This window comes from Phlebotomus papatasi, chromosome 1 (genome assembly GCF_024763615.1).
Source record: "Phlebotomus papatasi isolate M1 chromosome 1, Ppap_2.1, whole genome shotgun sequence".
In the NCBI taxonomy this organism is placed as follows: Eukaryota; Metazoa; Arthropoda; class Insecta; order Diptera; family Psychodidae; genus Phlebotomus; species Phlebotomus papatasi.
This window is the reverse complement of record NC_077222.1, coordinates 81702336-81722745: the sequence shown is the minus strand read 5'-3', so window position 1 is coordinate 81722745 and position 20410 is coordinate 81702336. Positions and strand designations below refer to the sequence as shown.

The 20410-nt window shown below is 38.1% G+C and overlaps 1 protein-coding gene across 3 annotated transcripts in view; it reads right to left on the bottom strand.

Moving 5' to 3' along the window:
- Positions 1–4685: 4685 nt before the first annotated feature.
- The window catches only part of LOC129810351 (neurogenic protein mastermind), a 40936-nt gene continuing 25211 nt past the window's right edge, over positions 4686–20410 (bottom strand). For 2 of the 3 annotated variants that reach the window (XM_055860764.1, XM_055860763.1), the window contains exons 5-8: positions 15365–20100; positions 11862–11945; positions 11218–11650; positions 4686–6627 (exon numbers count right to left, since the gene is read on the bottom strand). In XM_055860764.1, the coding sequence (XP_055716739.1) occupies positions 6518–6627; positions 11218–11650; positions 11862–11945; positions 15365–20100 (5363 nt within the window). In that variant the 3' untranslated portion in view covers positions 4686–6517. The remainder of the gene's footprint in view (positions 6628–11217; positions 11651–11861; positions 11946–15364; positions 20101–20410) is intronic. The other variant, XM_055860765.1, reaches the window with a different exon arrangement.

Genomic DNA, 20410 nt, shown 5'->3' with positions numbered 1-20410 from the left:
GAATTCTCTGCGCAAACAGGGAAAGTTCAAGAGCGCGAGATTTCGACGAGAATTCCAATACACATGACAAAAAAATCTCTAGAAACTTTGCCACTAGATTTCACCGAAGCTTTGAATTTAAAAGCTTCTGGTGGTATCTCTTATTTTAAGATGAGTGAATGAATGGATCCAATCGATCCAATGGATATTTGAAATTCTGGATATTATAAACAGGATGATATTAATAAAAATACATAATGGGAGTGGGGCACCTTTGAATTGCGGTACCTTTAAAATTAGGTTTTTTCACCTATTTTTAAAATAAATTAAATTAATCAAAATGTAATGTAACTTCTTTAGTTGGTATATGAAACTATAATATGAACAATAATGGTAACAGAACACACTCCTGGCGTAGTCCAACACCCACCTGAAAAGTTTCCGATTTGGATCCGTTTACACGAACACAGCTACTACAGCATCTGTACAATGATTGGATGGCCCCCACCATTCCTCATTCAGTCCGTTCTCGTGCAGTACATCCCAAAGTTGTTCTCTCGGCTTTCGAACATATCCTTTTTTCCAAATCTATGAAACAAGCATAAAGTGGAATAGCATACTCCCAAGCCTTTTCGAGAATCATTCTTGGGATAAAAGGCTGATCCGTGGTGCTTCTACCAATAAGGGTATTTTGTAACTCTATGACAATGTCATATGACAAATTTTCGTAATAAATTTAGGAATAAGACAATATTAAAGCACAGTAAACATCAATGCAATGAGCCCTATGAAGCTTTTAGTAACCTATATGGAACTGGTTTATGATTAATTTCACAGAATTTACCATATAATTTTTTTTTTAATTTGTCATATGACATTGTCATACTGTTAGAGAATTCTCCTACAGGTCTGAAACCGCATTGATCGTCACCATCGTCACCCAGTCTGGGTTCGACTATTTCTCGGCATCTTCTCTCAAGGACTTTGGCATACACTTTGCCAGGCAAACTCAAAAGCACCCCATTTTCACTGTAAATTTTGCACCGAACACTAAAAGTTGCACATCATTGTTTGAAGGGAACTCTAATCATTAAACCGTTTTTAGGGTGAAAGGAACACCTTTTGACACTTTAAGAATTTATCATGCCATACTTATTGACACTTTCAGTACGGATTTAGGACATGAAATTTGAACATTTCTTTTTATAAAAAAGAGTAGATTACAGAAAAAAACATCATATTACTTGCATTTTACCAGATACAGTAGAATCTCTTTCAATTGGGCATTTGGGGCAAAATGTCATCCGGTTTATCGATAGATTTGGGCATCAAAGCCTTTGTAAATCCCACAAAAAGCGCTCAATTATAAAGAATCACGATAAAATAGGAAGAACTACAGCGAATTTGAGCGAATTAGCTTCATAATTAAACGTGAAAATTGTCAACAAAATTTGACGCCCGATTGATAAAGAGCCGATTGAGCGAGAGTTTACTGTACATTAAATAAATTTCATCATTTTGACAAAAGTGTCAATAGGGGTTCCCTGTCGAAGAGATGTTCCTTCGACCCTATAAGGAATAAAACGTTTCAATATCACTTTTTTGGAACTTTTCCAAGACATGTTTTCATGACACTAAACACCACTTTTTTGCTTGATTCCATGAGAATTTCACTCTGGAAACGGTAAATATGGTGAATGCTTTCTTGAAAAGTCCAAATATCACCAAATTTACACTAATCAATAAGTTTTTACTGCTCGAACTCCACGGAGAGAACAGTATTCCCTCGATTTTTCCCCCTCCAAAATTTCCACCTTCCACCCCCCGGAGACCACTTTTCTCAACAAATCTTCACTTTTCAGACGATTTCCGAGAAATGTCTTCACGCTGTTTGTCCGTCTGTCCGTCCGACTGTCGCCAGCTCTAAAGGCCAAATGGTAAGAGATAGAGACTTGGGACCTTCGGGGAACCCCCCCATAATTCGACCCAAGGATCGTTAAAATGCCCCCTCATTTTCCCCCACCCCTCCCCATCTCCTCAAAAACCATGTTTTTTTTTGGGATTGCTCGAAAACGCGTTGTGCGTTTTTTTTTTCATTTTTGGATATGTTTTAGAATTACCCAGGCGGACATTTCGTCCTTAGACGAAAAATACCGTTGAATCATTTCTAATAACGTTTTTTCAAGGTCAAAAGTTAAAAAGGCACGAGAGCGCATTTATCAAGCGAATGGGGTCACGTTTAGGGTCGTTGGAAAGGTCTTGGAATTTCCTATAAAACTGAACCAGTTCCAATCGGTTTTGAACCAGTAATGAACCGATTCATAACCGATAACTAATTTTCATCTGAAAGAAAATTAATTCTATTACTTTTAAAACTGTTTTGGGGGATCTTATGAGTGATTTATGAATCGATTGAAATCGGTTGAGAACCGGTAAGCGGTAAATGATGCGAAAGTACTTTTGTGGTATAGCATCTAAGTCACGAGTTCGAGCATTTCGCAAAGCCTGCGACACTTTCCCACCCCTTTTTAAGCTAAAATCCGCAATTCTCAATATTTCTGGGTGAAATTCACAAAGAATACTTGAAATGATTGATCAAAAAAATTGAGGCTTCACATCCGGCTGTACGGAGCCGGATGTGAACAAAACCATCTTTGAATGGACATCAGGACAGATTCTTCTACCCGCACAGCTACTGGAATTGAGTGGTGGGCTAAATCGGTAAATTACAATAGATGTGAATATGTGAGATCGCATCTAAAATTAAATTTCATGGAATTTGTGCGAAGAAGCAATGTTTTCTATGTGCGATCGATCAATGTGAGTCAAGTTTGTGAAATTTCTTCCACCCACAAAAGCGGCCTTCTTCAAGCCCAAAAGGTTTTTACATAAATATAAACCCTAATAAGCCATCTACCTTCTGTGATAGTCGTTTTTCAGAAAAGTGATATTAATTGTGCAAAATCGTACGAAGTATTACACAGAAAAATTACAGTTTTGGACCTGTTTTTAATTTTTGCTTCCTGGAACTAGGAAAAAAGGATTAGACTCGCAATTTTTTCAGGAAAGATGGGATTTAAGACTAGCTATTAAAATATATAGCCATAGGTGAGATTCATAAAGGAATACGGAACAAATACGAAATGTTTGAAGGTAATGTATGTGCGAACTGTCAAAGCCTTCCTCTACCTTTCACAAATAATTCCTCAAGATCTTTGGTCTTAAGGCTCTCCCTCTTAATGCATTTCATCACTTTGATCTTGCCCTTAGGTAAAGCGGGAGCGTCTTCGTTACAGTTTACCTTTTCGAAGAGCAGAGGCCCAATTTTTGAAACTCTCACTAGCACCCGCGAGCTCTTTAGTAGCCGAGAGAAATCCACTCGCACATCCCGTAGATTCAAATCCTTCTGTAACGACTTCTTTATAACATAAAGTACCTACTCCTTGCACGTACTCAAGAATTTCCGGGGTGTGCGAGTCAATTTCTCTCGGCCACTAAAGAGCTCGCGGATGGAAGTGAGAATTTCAAAAATTGGCCCTCAGGTTGTGATCAGTTGTCAGTTCAGCACTGTTAAAAATTCGAACGTCTTGGACAATATCCTTCGAATCGAATTTATGGTTGGAATTGAAATGTATGACGTCTACTCTATACATTTCGAGCAAACTTTGGGATGATCTGATTTAGTTGAAATTGGTAAACGTGGAAAGGACTGGCGAAGTGAGAAAATTTTGTAGAATACTCAACTTCCTGAGTAACGATGAATTAGTTGAAATGCTGAACAGTTAATGAGAAACTACTTTTAGGATAGAGCGCCTAAGTTGCACTGATCTTCCGTGTTCTGATTTCGCTGTTAACGATGAAGAACTCAAAGAAACCATCCTGATCAAAAGGAATTGGAATAAAAAGTCGTATATTTTGTTTTTTTTTTGTATATATCGAATATCCCAAACGTTTCTTTTTATTTATTTTCTGTGTGTTGTGTGTTTGTCCTTTCTCATTAATCATTAATTTATGTATATAATTATATAATTTACTATTGTTTTACAATATAATTATTTTGAATTAAATTTATAATCATTTGAATGTCTATTTTCCACCTTCAACTCCATTGCCATTCAAAAAAGTTATTGGGGAGCGATGAATCTCGTTATATTTTTATCACTCACCCAAAATCTTATTGAATGCGTTTTTTTTTTAATCTTCTTACTTTCAGACGAAAAAAATAATAATAATAATTAAAGACGAATAAATGAAAAAATAATTGTCAAGATGTATTTCTCATTATATTCATTGAAACAAAAAAAAAAAGAACTAATAAAAATTCTAAATATTATCGCAAGTATAGAATAAAATCATTTACGTTTTGTTTTTTTTTTTACCTTTTCATCATTAGTGTTCATTCTCTAAACCCTTATTGGTTTCTCATTTGCAAATTCTCTCGGTGAAATCCGCAATGATAAGACATTGATCTTAGATTAAATTAAATAAGATCTAATTGAAAATTAAAAAAGTGTGTGAAATTATAGATCGATATATCTTTTTTTTAATATGCTTCTTTTATTATAATTTCACCCTCCGAAATTACAACATAAGAGTTTTTTTTTGTTATATCATTTTCACCACTAACATCGCGATCGTCCGTGTTTTCTCTATATCTCTTTTTTTTGTTTTTTAATTAAAATCCATTAAAAGATATTCTTTTACCATTTCTGTTTGTTGTTTTTTTTTTTAATTTCTCTTTAATTAATTATAAATATGATTAATACCATTCAGTTTTTTATTTTTTTATATAGCATTTTTATTAATATTTTTTTTCTCGTTTTAAACTCCTATTGTAAAGATATAGTTAAGATTATTAATATTTATTTTATTCATTTTCTTTTACTTGTATTTCCGCCCCCTTGTTTTGTTTTTTTTTTTTTAATATAGAAGTCATTTGTGTCACTCCAACATTGTAAATCTTCTCAAGAAAATCTCTCCATTATTTTTTTTCCTCAAGAAGAAACTGTTTTTAATTTTTTTTTTCAGATGAAAATTAAATATTCTTCTCGTACGAAGAATTTTCTTGAATTATCATGTTTTTCTCAATTCTTTTTGAGAATATTTTTCTTTTTTTTTGCAAAAAAATAATTTATGTTGTAAATTAGTTTTTTTTAGGACAAAATTATCTCATTGTCTCAGTTTCATTTTTTTCCTCATTCTCTCCGTGAGCTTTACTCATTTTCTTTTTTTTTCCTCTTACAATTTCAGAAAGAAAAGTGGTGAAAAGGTAAGTTTTTTTATCGCTTCTCTAGTTAAGAAAGTCCTCTCTCTTTTCCCAAAAATCGCAAATGACAAAATTTTAGTGAAAAATTGTCATTTTTTTCTTGTGTAATCCTCTGTGTCTCTGAATTCTGTTAAGAAGCAATATTTATTTATTTTTTAAAATATTTTTTCCTTGTTGTCTTCAATGGGTTTTACACTCTTTGAGGGCTCTTCTACTTTACGTTACTTAAAGTATGAAATCGCTAAGAAACATTACTCCTAAACAGAATAATTCATTATATTGTGATTTTCTCATTTCTCCTCATCTCTCTTACCTTTTTTTTTTTAATAAATCCATTTCGCTATATGATATTTTGTTGATTTAAATAATTATTTGTATTATTATTAAATCGCACGTCTAGTAAAAATTACATTTCTTGTATATAATCTTGAAGGAGGGGGGCGAGGAGAAAGATGAACAATTTCTAGTTCAATTCTAAATTGTCTCTTTCCCTCATAAGGTTCATGACTTTTTTTTAAATATTTTTTTTTAAATTCATTTTCTTCATTTTTTTCTCTCTTTTCAAAATAAACACACAGAAAAAAGGAAAGAATAATCACTATTTGCGTTTAAGTGATTCTACTTTGTGTTTATTTTAACGTCTTCAGAAATAAAATGGTCATCCATCTTTCAGCGCAAGACAAGTATTACATTTAAACTTGTGTATATTTGAATTATTTCTGCGATACATTGTTTACAAAAGAGATCTACCTCTTTCGTACACAATCAATATTTCTTCACGAGTCGCTAAACACAGTTTTCTTTATCCTCTGTTTTTTTTTCTTGTTGTAAAACATTTACTTTTTGAAAGAATTTGCAATGAAACTGTGAAAAATTGTCCTATTAGCACTACAAAGATTTCTTTTTTTTAATAGGTAATGTGTCTTCCATATCAAAGCAGTATTACAATAATACAAAGATTTTTATTTTATATTTTTTTCCACTGTTTTCATCAATCTTACTAATTTTATTTTATTTTTCTCTTCAAAATTCTCTGTATTTCCCAACATTTTTTTTCAAACTTTTTCATCTCATTTTGTTTTCCATTCATCAGTCATAAAACATTTTCTTCATCCTTTCTGTCTACATCATCATCAAATAATATTTTCTCAGTTACATTTTCATCTTGTTGTGTTTATCATCTCACTCTACAATCTTACAAAGAACAAAAATAGAAAAAAGAAAAGTTGCAATTCTCAGCATGAAATAAAAGAAATCTCTCTCTCTCTCTCTCTAATCCTTGTCATCCTTGTGAACGCCTCCACCATCTTGTGATACATTCACACCACTTTCCATTTGTTTGACGACATTCGACTGATCTTGTCCGGAAGCACCATGATTTCCTTTTCATTTTCAAAACAAGAACACAATTTTTTTTTTGCAATTTAGTGTTTTCATTGCAAATTGACACAGAGAATAGCACCAAAAATATGCGTGTTTAGAGAATTTTTTTGTTGTTGTTGAAATAACAAACACCATTTGTTAAATTGCAGTAATGTGTTTCTTTTTTTGTACAAAGCAGCCTTTGAATTGAAAGAACATATTAAATTCGAATGAAATTTTTCGAGATTGAGATTATAAAAAAACAACTTCGCGCATTCTAAAAAAGCAGCATATTTCCTTGACACCTTTTTAGTAAAGCATTTTAACTATATTTTCTGACGGTGCTATCACACTAGGATTTTTTCAATCAATTTAATTTTCAGATGAATTGTTCCTATGCGTTATTTTTCATTAAAAATCATTTGAATTGATAGATTTTCGCTTATTTATTGATATAAACTAATACTTGGCCCACCAAAATACATTTAAACATGGTAAAATAACGTAAATGTGGTTGCTCAATTAAATTTGAATTCAGCAAATTAAAATATTCAAATTGCTCATTAATTTCAATTTTACTGCAGTTAAACAAGTAGGGGAAAGTACTCTCCCTTCGAACTTTCATGCCTTCGAATAACGTTAAATTTCTTTTAGTATTCCTAAGAAAATTACGCATTTCTATTAAATATTAGTTGGCTTATCATCAATTGTTGATAATTCCATGATAATTTACTGTGAATCTCTTACGAAAAACAAAAGAAATTCACATTATTCGAAGGTATGAACGTTCGAAGGGAGAGCACTTTCCCTAGCCTTTTGAACTAAATTGTTCTCACATAATTTTGTCCAGTTTCTTATTTTGTACACTTTGAGGATAAAATTGGACACTAAAAACAAATTGATTAAAATTATAGATTTTTATTCCAATATTTGATGAATAATGAATTCTATCTAAATATTTGTTCTTTTTGGAAGATTTTAACACTAAATACGTTAAATTTTGAATATGATTTGAGTTGAAATTGCTTTGTTGAAAATTCAGTGTGAGCAATTGCTTACGAGAAATATGACAGAACTTTGTGTTTACTTCAGTCTTATTTAACTTCTTTGAAGTACTAACGATGTTTCTTCGCTTTTTTTCAGTGATATTATTAAATATTCATTGAATATTGTGTTGATTCACGTTAGTGGTGATTTGTACACTAACGGCCAAAACATTAAATACACCCTTCGTAAGCTTAAATACACGTGATTTGGACCGGGAAAACTCTGTAATATCCAGTTCTATTGACTAAACTAGTTTCATATATAAACCTAAGAACAGTTTTAAACAAGATTTGAGAAAATACATGAGCTACAAAATTTATAATTTGAGGATCAGTCAAAAATTACCTTTTTGGAAAAAAATGCAAAAGTAGCCCCACATTCTAAAACTGATCTAATCTTTTAATAATCATTTAATATAAGCTAAATACTATTAGTAAATATTATTAAGAGTCAGAAAAACTGAAAATAATACCGAGGGAATATTTTTGGTACGGATTGTGGTCGGTTTCCGGTGTGATGTGTTCTGAAAGGGGTCTCTTCTTTGAATATTGAAATTTTCAGCCCAAATTCTATTTTTTCATATATTTTTTATTATTTTTCAAATTACTATTTATTATTGTTGCAATTTCATTTCTTTTACTTCATTATTTTATTTAAAAAACATAAATAAAATCATCAAATTCAGTTTTCCTCGAAGAATTTTCCTTTAGCTTTGATAAGCGCCTCACAAATTCGAGGCATCCTGTTGATCAATTTCTCCAAAATGTTAAGAAGGAACTCTGTCCACATATCCTGAAGTCTTTCCACCAAGATTGGAACTGATGTCGGCGCCTTCTCTCGAACCATCTGGTCTATAAAATTCCAGAAAATTTCGATGTGGGTACAATTGGATGATTAGGGTGGCTAATGCATGTAGTTTAGGACCCTGCGTTTCTCTTTCTCAAGAAGTAAACCTCTACAAAGCTTTGAGGAATGCTTGGGATCGTTATCCTCTTGAAAAGAAAAACCCACGCCCAATAAACCGAATGCATTAGCCACGCCAGTCACCCGATTGTAGCCTCATTGCAATTCTCTTGGATTTTCTCGACCACAAGGTTCGAGATTAGGCGCGACATCAGTTCCAATCTTGGTAGAAACACTTCAGGGTGTGTGGGCAAAGTTTTTCAGACATTTTGTAGAAATTTATCAAAAGGATGTCTCGAATATGTGAGGCGCTTATCAAAGCTAAAGGGAAATTCTTCGAGGAAAACTGAATTTGATGATTTTATTCATGTTTTTTAAATAAAATAATGAAGTAAAAGAAATGAAATTGCAACAAGAATAAATAGTAATTTGAAAAATAATAAAAAATATATGTAAAAGTAGAATTTGGGCTGAAAATTTCAATATTCAAAGAAGAGACCCCTTTCAGAACACATCACACCGGAAACCGACCACAATCCGTACCAAAAATATTCCCTCGGTATTATTTTCAGTTTTTATGACTCTTAATAATATTTACTAATAGTATTTAGCTTATATTAAATGATTATTAAAAGATTAGATCAGTTTTAGAATGTGGGGCTACTTTTGCATTTTTTTCCAAAAAGGTAATTTTTGACTGATCCTCAAATTATAAATTTTGTAGCTCATGTATTTTCTCAAATCTTGTTTAAAACTGTTCTTAGGTTTATATATGAAACTATTTCAGTCAATAGAACTGGATATTACAGCGTTTTCCCGGTCCAAATCACGTGTATTTAAGCTTACGAAGGGTGTATTTAATGTTTTGGCCGTTAGTGTACATTTGACCTAAAGTGAGATTTGCCTTGTGAATTGGATTTTTCATGTGAAAAATGGGAAATTTTTGAAGACATTTACCAGTGAGGTGATGGCTCTTATTTTGGACAGGTGTTTTTCTCACGAAATTTCGTGAAGTTTTAGCTTTTGTGATGACTAGGTTGGACAAATGCCTGGAGAAACAAAGGAGCATCATCTCTACGAAAGAGGTGTAGCGAGAAATGCCTTGAAAAGCTCCCGGAAAGGCCAGGAAATGAGCGAATCCGCACGTACTTGGAGCACCGAAGTCAACTCACTTTAATTAATGATATGGAAAGTTTCCGGGCTTCTTGTGACATTCTACGATTCCCTTACATGAATAGGAAGAGGACTTGGTAAGATTGGTTCATCAAATGAAGAACAATGGGCATCCTCTTGAGGCGGATTAGCTGTCCAAATTTACAGCCAAATTGGCCAAATTAATCACCAAGTTGTCCAAAATAAGAGCCAAATTCACCTCTATATATCAATTTATTTTTAAACGTATCAAAACTAATTTTAGTAAAAATAAGACGATAAATAGCTTGACAAGTTTCTAAACAATCCTTCTGAAAAGAGAGTAACAAAAAAGTCAATTAGTATTAAAAATATCGCACTTCAAACTTGGAACATCGATGCTTATAAGCAGACTGGATTAAATTATGAGCCCTTACCCTACAATATTATTAATTCAATAATAATGGAAAAATTGACTCCATCGGAGTCAATTTGGGCCCAAGTTGACTCTATCTGAGTCCGTAGAGGAAAAAAAATAGCTGTTGACTCTATCGAGGTCCCACTGTATAATTTTATAAGTACTCAACTCCGTTTTACAAAGCTTTCAGAAAATCTTTCTTTTAGAAAAATGCCTACAAAGGGCAGTGACGGTCACTATATTATCGTAATCTTTCAAATAAAAATGCCCAATATCTTGATTGGCGTACATTCTTCGTTGGAGTTTAATTTTTATTTGAGTATCTCTTTACAAAAAATGCCACCGTATTCTGGCTTGTATCAAAAGAAAACTTCAAATTTTTGCAAGCACCGACCATGACTCTAGGCCACGCCCCCTTAAATGAATAGGAGAAAAATAGGCCACACTCCGTGGAGGACTTACAAAAAGATTAAAAATATTAAGTCATTTTTCAAAAAATTCAAAATAAAAACCAAAATTTTTATTTTGAGTCTTGATGCTTTAAACATTTTTTTTGAAACGTATAGAAATAAAAATTATACACAATATTTCTTGTTTTTCTTTAAAAATATTCTGGATAGCATGACATAAACGGTATAGGATTGTAAATTATTTAATTTTTTTCTCGGCTTGGTTCTAATATTTAGTTCCTATTAAAAATAAAGGAATTTCTGAAATTACTCCTGAATAAAAAGATGTCCCGCGACTCGTATTCGGAGTATTCAATGCGAAAGCTGCTTTGCCAAAAAAAGAAAGTTACATTGAAACTTTTTGCGAATTGTAGGGTGGATGATAGTTGTAAGTAAAAATTTATGTATAAATATTTTACAAATTAAAATGAAAATAAAACCAATATTATTAAACTAATGCTAAATTATTAGTAGTAGAGAAAACTTTGAAACTGAATAAATTCCATTTTAAATAACTCTGTACAACTGTTAATGTTTTCTCGGTAAAGAAAATAAAAAAAAAATAGAACATAAAAGAGCGTGCAGAAAGAACGAAAGGTGAAAAGGTGGAAAATGTCCATGAGAGACAGGGTGAAGAAAAAGTTAGAGAAAGTGCCACTAACCTCTATTTCCTGCTCCACCGCTGCCACCACTTCCTCCTCCACTTCCACCTGACCCACTTCCGCCGCCAGTATTGCCGCCCCCGCCTCCACCGCCCCCTCCATAGAAGTGCTTATTGTTGGGATTCCCACCTGATGGTCCACCCGAAGTCGGTGGCTGACGTAGATTTCCGCCAGCGGAACGAGACTGTTGGTTGCCTCCGCCCGCCTGAGACTGATTTGGATAGTTGGTGGGTCGTTGAATGGGAGTTGGATACCTTTGAGATGGTGCATTGCCTCCGCTACCCGGCTGCTGTTGCTGTTGACCCTGTGGCGGTGGTTGACCACCCTGTTGTCCACCTTGATTCTGATTTTGACCACCACCTCCACCACTTCGGCTCAAATTGCCAGCATTGCCTCTATTTGTGCTCTGATTCTGCTGATGCTGAAGCTCCCACTACAAATCCATTGAAAAACAAAGAAAGATTTCCCTATTTTAGAGGATACAGAGTCACAATTAAGACGTAACTATTTCTCATTTCTCAACCAAAATCAAAAGCCAAACATGAGTGTCAAATATCTGGCAAAATTGCAATGAAATAGATATTCTTTCACAATAATCTATGTGTTAAAGTAAATAGAGTCAACAGTAAATTATTAATATTTACAGTTATAGGACTGGATTGTGGTGGAGGATGTTTGACTCCCAAACCACCATCATTACTAAGAGGACTCTTCAATTGCCGTCCGCTCTATAAAAAGAAATAAACTTTTTGGCAAATTTCTTCAATATCAAATTATGAATGTTGATGATGAATGATGAAGTTATCGAATTTTTAAATGATTTAAACCCTACTTGATTAATCAGGGTGTTTTTTTTAAGAAGTTACAGAGCCAAAAGTCTTCGTATTGCAAAAATAGAAAGGAAGTTTTAAGTATTAGAAATAGTACTATTAATTTCGTTGCTTCTATTCAAAACGCCATTATTTCCAGTTAGTCGGAAATGTATTGGAGGATCTAGAGCTCAAAAGAAAGGTTTTGCAATATATTACAATTTTATAAAACATTTGAAGATCTTAGTAACCAACACTGGAAGCGCATTAGAATGAAAAACCAGTTCTCAAAGCACATAACCTCAAATATCTCGACTTCTGATTACAATTTGAATTCATTTAAAGGGTGGCAAAGCATCCATTGTTTTGTAAAATCCTCCAACTCCTAACTTAGGTTCCAAGAAAAATTCAGGCTGAGTCTAATTCGGTATGGTAGACTTACGGGGGGTCTCCTTAAAATTCCAAGTTGCTATCTCTAACAGTTTGGCCTCTAGAGATGGTGACAGCCAATCGGACATATAATATAAACAATCAGCGTGAAATCATTTCTCGTTAATCACCTGAGAAGCGAAGATATTTGGAGAAAAGTAGTCTCCAGGGGAGGGGGGAGTGGAAAGTGGAAAGTATTACTTGTGGAAAAATCTAGGGATTATAAACAATGCTCACTCTCCTCACTCTGGACTTCGTACAGTAAAACAATTAAAAATGGTACGTTGTAAACTGAGAGACGAAGAAGACGAAGACCTGGGTAAACCAGGATCTACGAGATTTACAAGGTCCCGCGACCTTGTAATGCAAAGAAATCGGAAAATAAAGTTCACCATATGAAATTTAAGGGATCTAAAAGGGTTGAATTCCTATATTCACCTCCAAGCGGGTTAGATGCCTAGGCTCCTGTACACTCAGGTGAGTGATAGAAGATTGGGTACCAACCCCAGTGGAAAGTCACGAACTTCAGGCTAACGAACAAGGGATATGTTCCTTCTAAAGAAAGTTGGGCGAGCCGCTAACAATCCCTCTTCGTCTCGGATAGGGTTTGTTGCATTAGGATTGCACTTTACGGCAATGACCTATGCTACGTACATTGTGGGAATAAGCCGACGTTAATTACAATGAGCAATATGGAAATCCGGAAGTCGTCGGGAAGAGACAATCACTCATGGAAACACATCAACTATCTCCAGAACTTTCGGTTTGATCTCCAAGTCTTCATCAGTGGTCAAGTCTTGCAATCTTTCTCTGAGACTCGTTCAGAGGATTATAACAGGGCATAAGAGGGAACGGGGGCACTATTGTGCCAAGTATTACAAAAATTGTAAAAGACAGTGTAAGAATAGTGCCCCCGTTCCTTCTTATGCCCTGTTGTAATCCTGATCAAAACCCTGAACGAGTCTCAGAGAAAGATTGCAAGACTTGACCACTGATGTGACTACCGAGCCAAAAGCTCTGGAGATAGTTGATGTGTTTCCCTGAGCGATTGTCTCTTCCCGACGACTTCCGGATTTCCTTATTGTTCATTGTATGCTACGTACAAAGGACATGCGATTTACGTCATGGAATGCACTGAGTCTGAATCGACTCGGATGAGACTCCATATCAACGAGGGAAAGACGAAGTACATGGCAACTGATCCTCCGCTGCGCCAAGGTACCATCAGAATCTCACGGTCGATTCTTGGAACTTCGAAGTCATCAAAAGCTTCAAATATCTGGGATCCACGGTGAGTTCTAACAACAGTGTGAAGATGGAGGTCTGTGAGCAAATTGCAGCAGGAAATATGTGCTCCCTTGCTTTATCATTTGTAGAAATCAATGCCTCCATCAAAATTACAACGGTCGTAATTTGAAAGTCGTGAGTCACTTCCCCTCTCTGGAACGGTACCGCAACAGGGTGTTCATGGAGAGAAAGGGAAAAGTCAGTCTTGTGAAAGTCACGCGGAGAGAAGCATCAGGCTGCGTATTCTGGGACTTGGAAAGTGGATAATTAGATTTTCCAGGGTTCACACATTAATATAATATTCCATTTTCAAATATTCACTCGATCATTGAAGATCGTAATATTTAAGACCATAGTGAAGCCCACTGCCACTTATGGTTTAGAGGTAGTATCGATGATACAATTTGAAGAGCAATCGGTACTGATCTTCGAGAGACGAATGGTGAGACGTTAATAGACAGTTAATAGAGAGTACCGTATCCGAACGAACCATGAGCTGGAACTCCTTTATGAGGAGACAGATATTATGGACACCATCAGAGCACGCCAAATCAGTTGGCGAATGCTAGCTGAAAGGATATCCAAAAAGCTACTAAACAGTGAGCTTGAGGAGACAAGGATGATAGGACGCCCTAGAAAACGATGCAAGAAAGTAGTTGACAGTGTTCTTAAACAGCTGGAAGTGCTAACGTATTGGAGGGAGTTGGCGGAGAGTCGCAAGGCGTGGAGGAAGTTAGTGCAAGAGACCCGATCCTTAAAAGGAACGTTGCAGCATTTTGAGCAACAAAGTATGCAAAAATCAAGGACTCTCAATAGAACAAACAGTGCTCGCTCTACGATGCAAGGATCCTCGGTTAGAATCTCCTTTGGTTTACCAGGAATTTTCTGGCGTTAGAGATATTCGAATTTCACCTAGTGAGCTTCACTGCACTTCATTTAGTGGGACATGGGACTGACAACCCCATCCCTCCTGTATAAGAATAATAATGAATGTTCCGAATTCAGCTTGCGGTAAGGCTTAGTTCCTCCATGGTCTATGGGACGTTGTGTCAGCATTATTATTATTATTATTATTTATAAAAAACTTCAAGATAGCAAAGCAAAAACATGATCATCATTATGTTTGAGGAGTCCGCCGACGTAACGCAAATTTGAATTGAAAACTTATTGTTTTTTTCTGTCAGAACGAGTGAACACCCACGAACTCTTCATGTCTCTGATGAGAATTGAAGATTTGAGACAATTTTGAGGTTGCAGTAGGGAGGGTTGCCAACGGCTAGTAAAGTAATGACACAATCGCTACTTCTCCGTTGTGCCGTTGTTAATAATTTTAAAATATCCAATTTATCTTTGGGGGACGATCGGTCGTTCAATCCGGACGATCAGAGCTGCATGATCGACTAATGTGCTTCATTGACTGGGCATCTTATTTTACACGACAACTGTTAATTTAGGATATAAAAAAGAAATTTCTTTCTGTGTTTTGAAACACTAAGAGCAAAAGGGGCATTCAAATGACAGATAAAAAAACAGAAAGATTGCGCAAAAGATCAATATTGTAGATATGCTAAACCCATGAATGACACAAAGAAAAAACAAAAAGGCATCAAGTTTTGACTCACCGGATCCTGCATGTGACTCTGTGGTTGCTTGGAATTCATGTATGCCGTCATCTGCGTTGGTCCCGCTCGGTACTGCTGATTCATGGCTGCGGCTGCCAGGAGGGGCGAATTGAGAAATTGCGATCCAAAGCTAGCCACTTGCTGTTGCGGTGGCGGTGGAGCTGAACTTGGGGCCGGAGCTCCATGACTACCAAACATTCCAGCTGCTGCCGCTTGAACGCCATAGTTTTGCGTAGCTCCGGCAGATGGTGCCCCAAAATAGGCTGCTCCCTGACCACCAGCTGAATTACTGTAATAACTGTTACTCTGCATGGGTGGACCTTGCTGTGGTGGATACATGCCCATATACTGTTGCTGATACGGTGGTTGATTGACGGCACCTGTTTTACTGCCAATGGCACCAATTTGCTGCGATGACGGCTTAACAGAGGCAGACATTAGGGAATTTGTTGAGGAGGAGATCAGCACAGTGGAGGGATTATTGAGCTGTTGGGATTGATTGAATGGTGTCTGAACAGCACCTCCCATTCGGAATTGTGACGTTAGTGATTGGTACATGTCAGGTGCTGGTGCTGTTGGCATATTTGGTGGTGCTGTCTGCATATAGGCTGAATAGGGTGCATTGCCAGCTGTACCATAGTGTCCGGGATACTGTGAATATTGGGACCGATTGGCCGGCTCCATCTGGAATGGTCCGTACGATGGCATTGCCGATGAATTAAACAGAACAGCCGGTGGTGATGGAATGGCCGACATACCGCCAAATTGCGATGGTTGATAGTAGGTCTGTGGTGCTGCCTGAAGGGCACTGGGCTGCAGCGGAGGTGGGGACAGACCCAAGCCTGACTGATGCATCTGCTGCTGTGTAGGCTTGACTTTGCACACATTTCCACTATTGCTCAGTCCTTCGGCTGCATGCTTGAGACTCATATTTGCAGCATTCTGATGCTGTACCCCATGTTGACCACCACCAACATGCTGTGGACTTGGACTATAACCTGAATCCTGTTCCACCACGCCATCAGCTTGACTCTTGCCAAAATGCTGCTCGAGTGTGGTGGGATCGGGTCCGAAGGTGTTAGAGTACGTTGGTCCAGGTGATAGAGCATGCTGCACATGGGCGAGATTACCATGGGTATACTGATGTAGATGTTGTTGATGCGATGACGTCACAAAGCTCAATGTACCATCATCAGCTGACGGTTGTTCAAGTACCGGAGCAAGAAAAGGTGATGGATCCCAAACCTTCTTCACCGATGCTATCTTCATATTCAAATCCGCCGTAGATGGTGATATTGTGCTGTTATTTGGCTGTGTAGCCGCAACACCGTGTATTGAACGTGGCAGTGAGAGACTCGAACTGAGACTCTTTTGGGTTGTTGTGCTCTTGTCATCTGTCAATTGGGATATCTCAGATTCAAATGTAAATGCCAATTTCATATCTTTCTCATATTCCGATTCACTCTTACTGGTGAAATTCATCGAGGAGAGTGCCGATGAAATTGACTCGGTTTGTGATTGTTGCTGCTGCTGCTGTTGCTGTTGCTGTTGATGCTGTTGTTGCTGTTGTTGTTGCTGCTGCTGCTGTTGCTGTTGAGCTCGAGTCGCTTGATCTAGCATCTCACCAACTTGTTGCTGTGTCGGTGGAGGACCTTTGAATACAGATTCATCCTGCTTCTTCCCGACACCATCATTAGCGGATCCCTGGCGTTTGATCGGCATCTGTGGAGCTTGTTTGTAGTTTGTGTTCTCGAAGATGATTGTTGTTACCGGAGGGGTTGATCCATCGAGCATAGCTTTGTTAGGATCAGTTTTTTGCTGAGATCCAGCCTGTTGAGCTAATCCTTGGGAGGATGCCGAATTCTGCTTATCTCCCCCTTCGGTAGCATCTTCTTTCACTTCCTGCTGCAGTGGTTTCTCCCATGCATTACCAGAACCTTGTTGACCACCACCAGGATTACCATTGGTCTCACCTGGTCTCTGTAGACGCTCTCGCTGTTTAGCCGCCAATCTCGGTGGTAGTTGCTTCTGCCTGAGTGATGACTGTCGATCACGTTCCAACTGTGACATTTTCGTGTCATCACGCCGTGTAGCTTGAGAACTGGTGGTATTGGCTGGGGCAGTGGATGTTCCTTGAGGAACTGATGAGGGAACCTTTGATGGACCTGTTGACACCTTCTGAAGACCACCTTTGGAAGCTACAGCACGATCTTTCTCACTCTCCTTGTACTTCGAATTGCTACTACGACTCGAAGCACTCAGTCCGCTACTGCTTCTCTGCAATCCAGGTGGTTGATTGGTTGGTTCTTCCTTTTTGAGCCCAGTTGATCCTGTTGTTTTCTTCCCATCATCACTTGGCTGAGATTCACTTGATTTTGTCATTTGACTGTCCTTTTTGATACTACCACTTGAACCTCTTGAATCTTTCTTGTCCGACTTGGTACTACTGCCCTTAGACATTTGTTTCCTCTTCTCGTATTGCGGATCTGACAAATCCGATGCACTTTCGTATGTGTCATCATTGGGCTTTCCTGGTGGTTTCATCGTACCCGAACTGCTTCTCTGGGGCTGTGGTGACTTTTGACTGGGTTTTCCAGTTAGTGCAGCCGACAGAGCCATTTGATTGAGTTTGGTACGATCATCGGCAGACATTCCCTTGCCGGAAGTACCCTTACCCTCACTGGCTGATGACTTATCGTCAGATGTGCCAAAAGGACTCTTGGAACTCGGTGGTCCGTAGCCATCAATTCTCTTGGGTGCTCCAGATCCACCGCCTCCGCCGGAACCACTACCACCGACACCACGCCTAAACGAAGGTGCTGAGCCTCCACCTCGACCACGTCGCGATGGTTCACCACGGGGTACAAAACCTTCGTCTTTTCTCATCCCGCCAGAACCAGTATTGCGTCCACCGGTATCTTTACGACCTCGTGCTCCTCCATCTTTTCCACGACGACCATAATCCTCATCACCGGCCTCCTCATCATCGCCGTCCGATGGGGCCCAGTATTCTCCACCATACTGCCGTCCCATACGACCACCACGTCTGTTCCAGTTTCCGCCTCCGCTTCCGCGGTAGACATTGGATGATCCGTAGCCACTTCTATCACGTCCATCTCGTCCACGTACATCTCCACGATCTCTGTCATCGTGACCACGTCCACCTCTTGGGCTTGGACGTTTATTCTGTTGTCCCTTTCCGGTATCCTCTGCAGTTGGTGGTGTAGATTCCTTCTTCTCTTCCTTCTTCGCTTCACCTTCATCCTTCTTCTCAGCAATATTCTCCAGTTGAACTTGCTTCTCCTTACCACCTTTGTCTACATCACCAACTCCACCACCTTCCGTCCATTGCTGAATCTTTGGACTTTCGGACATTCTCTTAACACTATCCTTGTCACTCTCCTCCTTATCCTTGGGTATCTCTGGAGTGATTGACTTTGGAACACGCTGAAGTATCTGCTTGGGCTGAATGTCTTCCAGATGCTGAGACTGCTCACAAACATCATCAGTCTTATTGACATTCCCACACATTTCAGCCATCTTCCGGCCTTCTGCAATCTCCAGTTCATCTGCCCAAGATGTCACACTCGGTGGCTGTTGCGTAAATTCCCGGGATTCTGATCGTTCAACACGCTGTGGTTCCTCACTGGATACACTGGTTTTGCGCTGGGACGAATCGGAGATACTCCTGGCCAATTGTGGTGTCCCAATGGAATTACGACCAATAGATTCACGTCCACTGCTAAAACGATCATCATCTTCGGAATCTCCACGCTGTCGACGTCTCATATTGTCATCTCCCATGGAACCACTACCACCGCCACCGCTACTGCCCATCTGACCTGATGGGGCATTTCGTCTGAGTGCCTGATTCGGAGGTGCCCCCGTGGACTGCTTACCGTAGTTCTGACTATTGATGTATCGAATGTCATACTGTTGGGCAAATGGAATATTTTTGTTACTTGTGCCGTCATTTGACGATGAATAGTTTGTGGCAGTGTTTCTTGACGTTGATCCCGTTCCACCGCCGCCGCCGCCGCCACCACTACCACTGACTGGCCCACCACCACCCACCGGTCCAGCTGGTGGGTTACCAGAAGATGGGGCAGCAACGGCATTCTGAAAACGTGGTGGTAAATTTGACCTGAATTGTTTGGAGAAGAACACATTGCCATCACGATCACGTTGATCACCACCCGAACGATAGCCACCTGAACTATCCTTATATTCTCTCTCACGTGAATTTATATCTCTCTCATACTTGTCATATCGCCCATAATCCCGTGACATCTTCATGTCTGGATCCCTTTCGGTGCGTAGTCTCTCCTTTTCACGATTCATAAATGACCTACCATCGGCAATTTGTGTCATTGACCGGAAATTGCTCACTTCAGAGCTTATCATCATACCAGGACGACGATCATCACTGGCCGCACTGTCACCAGATACATCTAACATCTCCTTCTCGGCCGAATTCTTCTTCATCATCTTCTGTTCGAGTTCCTGCAACTTCTTAGCTGCTGCCTGTTTTCTCTCATATGCCCGACGTTCCTCCTCCTCCATTCGCCTCTGAACACGCTCAACTGTCTCAGCATCTAGGCCACGATGGCCATTCTGCTGTGGACGCCCATGATCCTGCTGACGATCACGATCATTGCGCTCATTCCTCTCCCTCTCCATACGTTCACATTCCATCCTCTCACGTTCCTTCTCCCTCTCCCTTTCACGATTCCATACTGGAACAGAAATTAATCCTTCATTGTTTACTACAAATTTCTTTCGTGTATTTATTGTGCAATACAATATTATTCATTGAATCATCGTAGTTTTTTTTCTCAAGTGCATTTCCTCAATAAATACTTTAGAAATCATTATCAAAGCATTTTTTGTGAAGTTTATTGCATGATTAAAATCAATTATTCTCTTAAAGTTTATGATGCATTACAGTAAATAAAGTTTTCTTTTTCTTTCAAATATAAACTGATAAAACACTCAATCATCAATATCACGAGTTCTAATCAGAGTTGTAGGTTTTCTAGATACTAT